General features: G+C 44.8%; 1 protein-coding gene across 1 annotated transcript; it reads right to left on the bottom strand.

Annotated features, from left to right (window-relative positions):
* Positions 1-881: 881 nt before the first annotated feature.
* On the bottom strand, positions 882-3,549 carry LOC109763933 (uncharacterized). Its single transcript, XM_020322816.4, has 8 exons — positions 3,118-3,549; positions 2,922-2,989; positions 2,632-2,779; positions 2,468-2,548; positions 1,657-1,743; positions 1,423-1,508; positions 1,204-1,324; positions 882-1,027 (listed from the first exon to the last, which is right to left on the bottom strand). Exons 1-8 carry the CDS (start codon positions 3,373-3,375, stop codon positions 953-955), a joined length of 924 nt encoding a protein of 307 aa, XP_020178405.1. The 5' UTR covers positions 3,376-3,549; the 3' UTR covers positions 882-952.
* Positions 3,550-5,016: the final 1,467 nt, after the last annotated feature.

Below are 5,016 nucleotides of genomic sequence, written 5' to 3'. Positions count from 1 at the left end.
CTCATTCTTTTCGTGTTGCAGGACATCGATCATCAAAGCCCCGGTGTCGGTTAGGCCAGCCTAGGGCGGTCCCTCCAAGGCGTGTGAGGTTTCTGGTTTTCACGATACATAGTCGGCGTACCGCGCTTGAGGACAGGGACATGTTTGTACGCGAACACATCCATGCATCAGAGTTCTTCCTTCCTCCCTGCAGACCCCACAGCACCACCCTCATTTTTTATTACTCCTCCGAGCCACTCATCTTCCTAGATCTGGCGGCGACAGAACGTTTGGTTCCCGAACCAAAGATGAGGAACGAACGTTATATTAGAACCTTTTCTGTTTCTTAACAGATGATCAATTACTCTGTTGATAGTTGTTACACGTGACAAATTTTAGGTGTGGTCCTTCTATGCTATCACACCATAAACATAATCTACAAATTTTGAAGCAACTAAACCATACGTAGCTATGGAATATTGTACCACTAAAACGTTTGTACTTTTGTTTTGAACGTTTGGTGGTAGAATGGATACATTATTTTCACGTCAGAGTTTAGGTGGCCCAATCATCAAAGTTCAGGGATTAATTCAGATTTTTTTAGTTAACAAAACATATTAGCCCATTATTCACCTTTTAGAGATATACAAGTATGTGAATGACAGAACGCCTACCTTTTCCTAACAGAAAAAAACTCAACACTGCAGAATATAAAAGTGAGTGCCACATAATAAATAAACAAACGAAGTCATGTACTCCAATTAAGCTGTTTTCTTTCTAGAGCAAACAATGTACTCCCTCTGTAAACTAATATAAGAGCGTTTAGATCACTAAAGTAGTTATCTAAATGCTCTTATATTAGTTTATGGAGGGAGTACATCGGAGTCGTCAGTAGTCACCTCTTGGTAGAAACATATGTGCGTCAGCTAGTATTTGGTCTTTTAAGCAAAATTCCGATACAAACTATATTTAATTAAGCTGTTTTCTTTCTAGAGCAAACAATGTACATCGGATCTGTTTGTCCTGGATTGGGAGATATATCAACAGCCTGTAAAAACAGAAAAGGATCTGCATCAAGGGGCTTGATTTGAACACATAAAGGCGGAGATTGTTACAACCATGTACCTAGTATGTACAGGTACATGCAAATGCAAATTTTAGGAGGCCATTGAACCCTTGCTAGGAACACCATGTCGTGGCGTGATTATTAGACAAATGGCATACCTCAGGGGGCTCAAACCCTCCAGCATAATGGAAGTATGCACCAACTATCCAAGCATGGTCAGCATCACCAGTTGATGTCCAAATGGATATAGCTTTTGTCCAGAAGCAGCGATTTGAAAAGCTATATCCGGGGTTAAATCATGTTTAGAGCTAATTACAGAAACAAAAACTGATATTCGAAAAAAAATGTTCTTACAAAATGGTCATGCTAGTTCTTACCTCATGATAGCTAACCCAGATGGTTTAAGTATTCGTCTCATCTCCTTAAAAACATCCATTGGTTTTGTCAAGTAGTCTACACTAACCTAGAAGCAAAAAAAGGAAATTTAATATCATGCCGTAAATGCAACTAGAGATAGAGGCCTAGAAGTACAATTAGTAATATGTGGTATGGCCTACAAAAGATGGACCCTATTGTTCAGCAGGACTGAATTCATCATAAGAACACCATACCACGTTGGTTATAACATCAAAGGTGTTATCGTCGAAAGGAAGCTTCGGGTTCACATTGAGGTCTTGCACAACATACTCTGTCAAAACCTATTATCATCAGCAAAGATTTAGGTTTGGTGTATCAGCCGAAAAGAAATAGCAAGTGGCAAGACGTGTTAATAGTACAAAGAGCCATTTCTAGCAGAGTACATGTACAGTATCATGTTTAGAATTACTTGCCATGGCACCAATGGAGAGCCCTCAACTAGACTCAATAGTTAATGAATACTCCCTCCGTAAACTAATATAAGAACGTTTAGATCACTAGCGTTTAGATCACTAAAGTAGTGATCTAAACGTTCTTATATTAGTTTACAGAGGGAGTACATATATTCCAAAACACACATTTCACAACCGTAAACCAATGTTGTATTTGAAAGAAATGAAGTTACTATATCGTATCGAGTTACTATACTTCAGTTATAGAAAGAGACTAATTGCCATGTATTCCAAATAATGCCTATCTTAACTTTTACCTTATTACCACAAGAAAAAGGTTTCTTTTTCTGAACAGTCATTTCTTCTGTAGCAACATAGATACATATTTGAGTTCTCACAAGTCATATGACTACTATCTCACAGAACATCAGGAGAATCAGAATGTAGCATAACTCACCAACTGAGTCAACTGTTGCTCAATCCAAAATAAAATAAAAATCAAGACCATGTACTTCAATCCATAATGCTGGATTGCTAGTATAAGATTATAACTGAAAAGGAGAATAGCAGACCAAATGTACAAAATCACACTAGTCCAGTAAGGAAGCAATACCGGATTCTTTTTCAGCTCGTCTTCATTCATACCCATCCCTACGATCTTCTCTTGCTTGTACCCACCTGGATAATGGCTCACCTACATAAGGTGGAAACCAGTAAGCCACCTCACAAGACGACGTTTAGATGAACGTGGATACTTGCGAACTCCAAAATTCCTACCCAGCTACTGCACATGTCCAGGATGGCCACGCCTGGAGTGTTGCTTGGAGGAAGAACTTGGGAGTAGTATTCTGTGAGCGCTCTGATTGCTGGGTCGTCAATGTGCGTGACAAAACGGGGAGCCGAATAGAACACAGTATCTGATGACCTGCCAAGTAACAAGAACGAACCATACATCATCGGGGCATCAGGTCATACGAATAGATACAAGAATCATAAGCCACTGGCTACCCTGAATCCTGAAAATTTTGCACGCGCACTGCGTGGTGAGTGTGCTCCGAGCTACTTACTCGTCGAAGCGGCTGAAGTCATCGGGCTTGAAAGGGAACTCGTCCGGCCACTCCACATTCTTCAAAATCTGCAAAGCACGACGCACAGTCCGCACAGCTCAAAGACATGCCGGTGCCGCGCCGCGCGCACGGCGCACTAGGAGTATATGAACTCTAGGAGGAAGCAAAGAAAGTGTGGCCTGTGGCGCATACGAACCTGTTCGACCGGGGAGACCCCCTGCCTTGGCCGCGCCGCGGCCACGAACGAGCGGGATGGGGCACCACCGGAGGCCATGCGGGCGAGCTGGTCGACGAAAGCGGCGCCGAGGCCGAGGAAGACGCGCCGCGCTGCATGCGGCGGCACCGGAGGGCGGCAGGCACGTGGGACGGCGGCGGCGCGTGCGCGAAGTGTCCTAGCGCGGGACCTTCTCAGAGCGACGAGGAGGAGGTCGGGGCGTGGCGCGAGGGTGGCCATGGACGTGGAGACGGGCAGACGGCGGCCGTTAGGAGGGGGGCGCAACGCGGTGCCGCCATGTACTCTGTGTTATGCTGCTGGTGCGCCCAAGAGAGGCGTCGTGGCGCCACGCGCGTCGCAGAGACGTCTCTGCCCGTGGAATGGATTGGGGTTGGTTTGGCTCGTTCGTTGGCCGCTGTGGAGGTCCCTGTCGTGTGGGTCTCTTCTACAGTCATGAACAAGTGTAAAAGCAGGCTGTTCTGACCCGGAGTTCACAGCTCGGGCGAACAGTAAAATAAAACAGTAGTTTTTTATAATATAAAAAATCTGAATTTTTTGTGTGAGGCATTGACAAAATGTTTGTTAGAGCAACTCGGGCCGACCCGGCGCTTTTGTCCGTTTGGGTCGATCGCCCGCTCGACGTCCGCCCTATAGTTTTGCAAGCCGAATAAAAATGGGTGACGGCATTGTAGGGGGGGGGGGGGGGGGGGATGTTGCGGCACTGGCAGCTCGCAGAGGCACCGAAAAAATGAGGCACCAGAAGGAGGCGGGCGAGGGTTTGCTGTTGGAATGGGAAAGGATGACCAATGTGCCACCAAATAGCGGGTCAGGGGGAGTAGGCGGGCGCGACGCGCGTTCGCCTCGTGTCCGCGCCGACGCAAATGAGGCTAAAAAATGGGCCGAGAATGGGTCAGCAGACGGACAAAAGGCGGACGCGCGTCCAATTAGGTCGGCACTTTGGGCCGACTTTTCTGTCCGTGCCGACCCAAACAAACGCGCACAGACAAAATGGGTCGGCGCGTTAGAGTTGCTCTTAGCTTGCAAAATTTCATCACCAGATGATATTCATGAAAAACATGGCAAAAAAATTGATGCTCCAAAATGTTATTTTCAAATGCATTTTCAAGCATTGATTTTTTTTTTTACATTTTCCACTAATATCATTTCATGGTGAAATTTTGCCTATCAAAACATTTGTTAATGTTTCACAGAAAAAATTAATTTTTTTGATTATATTGTTCACCCGAACTGACATGAGCTCGGGATTAGAACAGCACTTTTGATTGTATATGTGTAATTTCAGCTCGACTCTCTTTCTCTCTCAAGGCGACACAACAATTATTTAGTCAGTCAGTCGCACGACTAATAGAAGGAAGGCTTCCAGCACAACACCTCTACTACATACCAGTAGCACTCCTCATGTCACGCAAGGGTGTGGAGTAAGAGGTCCGGAGTTGGACGATTCAGTTTAATACAGTATAATTCATTCATTCCGTTACACAAACATAAACACCTATATTTTTTTTTTGGAAATGGCGGGATTCCTACATTCATTAAAAGAAAAGAGTTGCTCGGTTAATTAGGGAAAACCAGATTGTCCAATTAATTATAACAAAAACCGGACGAAAAACCATCTGTCAGTACTAAAACTGGCGGATCTCGGATAGGGGGCCCTGAGCTGTGGATCCCGGGTCAATGGGTAACAGGAGACGATGTTTACCCAGGTTAGGGTCCTCTCGAGGAGGTAAAACCCTACGTCCTGTTTTGATTGTATTGATGCTGATGTATCATCTACAGGCTATATCTACCTGAAGATCATACGTTGTGTTCTAACCCTAAGGTGAGTAATTGTGGTCGTGTCTCTACGGACTAAACCCCTCA

This window comes from Aegilops tauschii, chromosome 3 (assembly GCF_002575655.3).
Source record: "Aegilops tauschii subsp. strangulata cultivar AL8/78 chromosome 3, Aet v6.0, whole genome shotgun sequence".
Classification (NCBI taxonomy): domain Eukaryota; kingdom Viridiplantae; phylum Streptophyta; class Magnoliopsida; order Poales; family Poaceae; genus Aegilops; species Aegilops tauschii.
The sequence above is the reverse complement of the archived record's forward strand: the minus strand, read 5'-3'. Positions and strand labels throughout refer to the sequence as shown.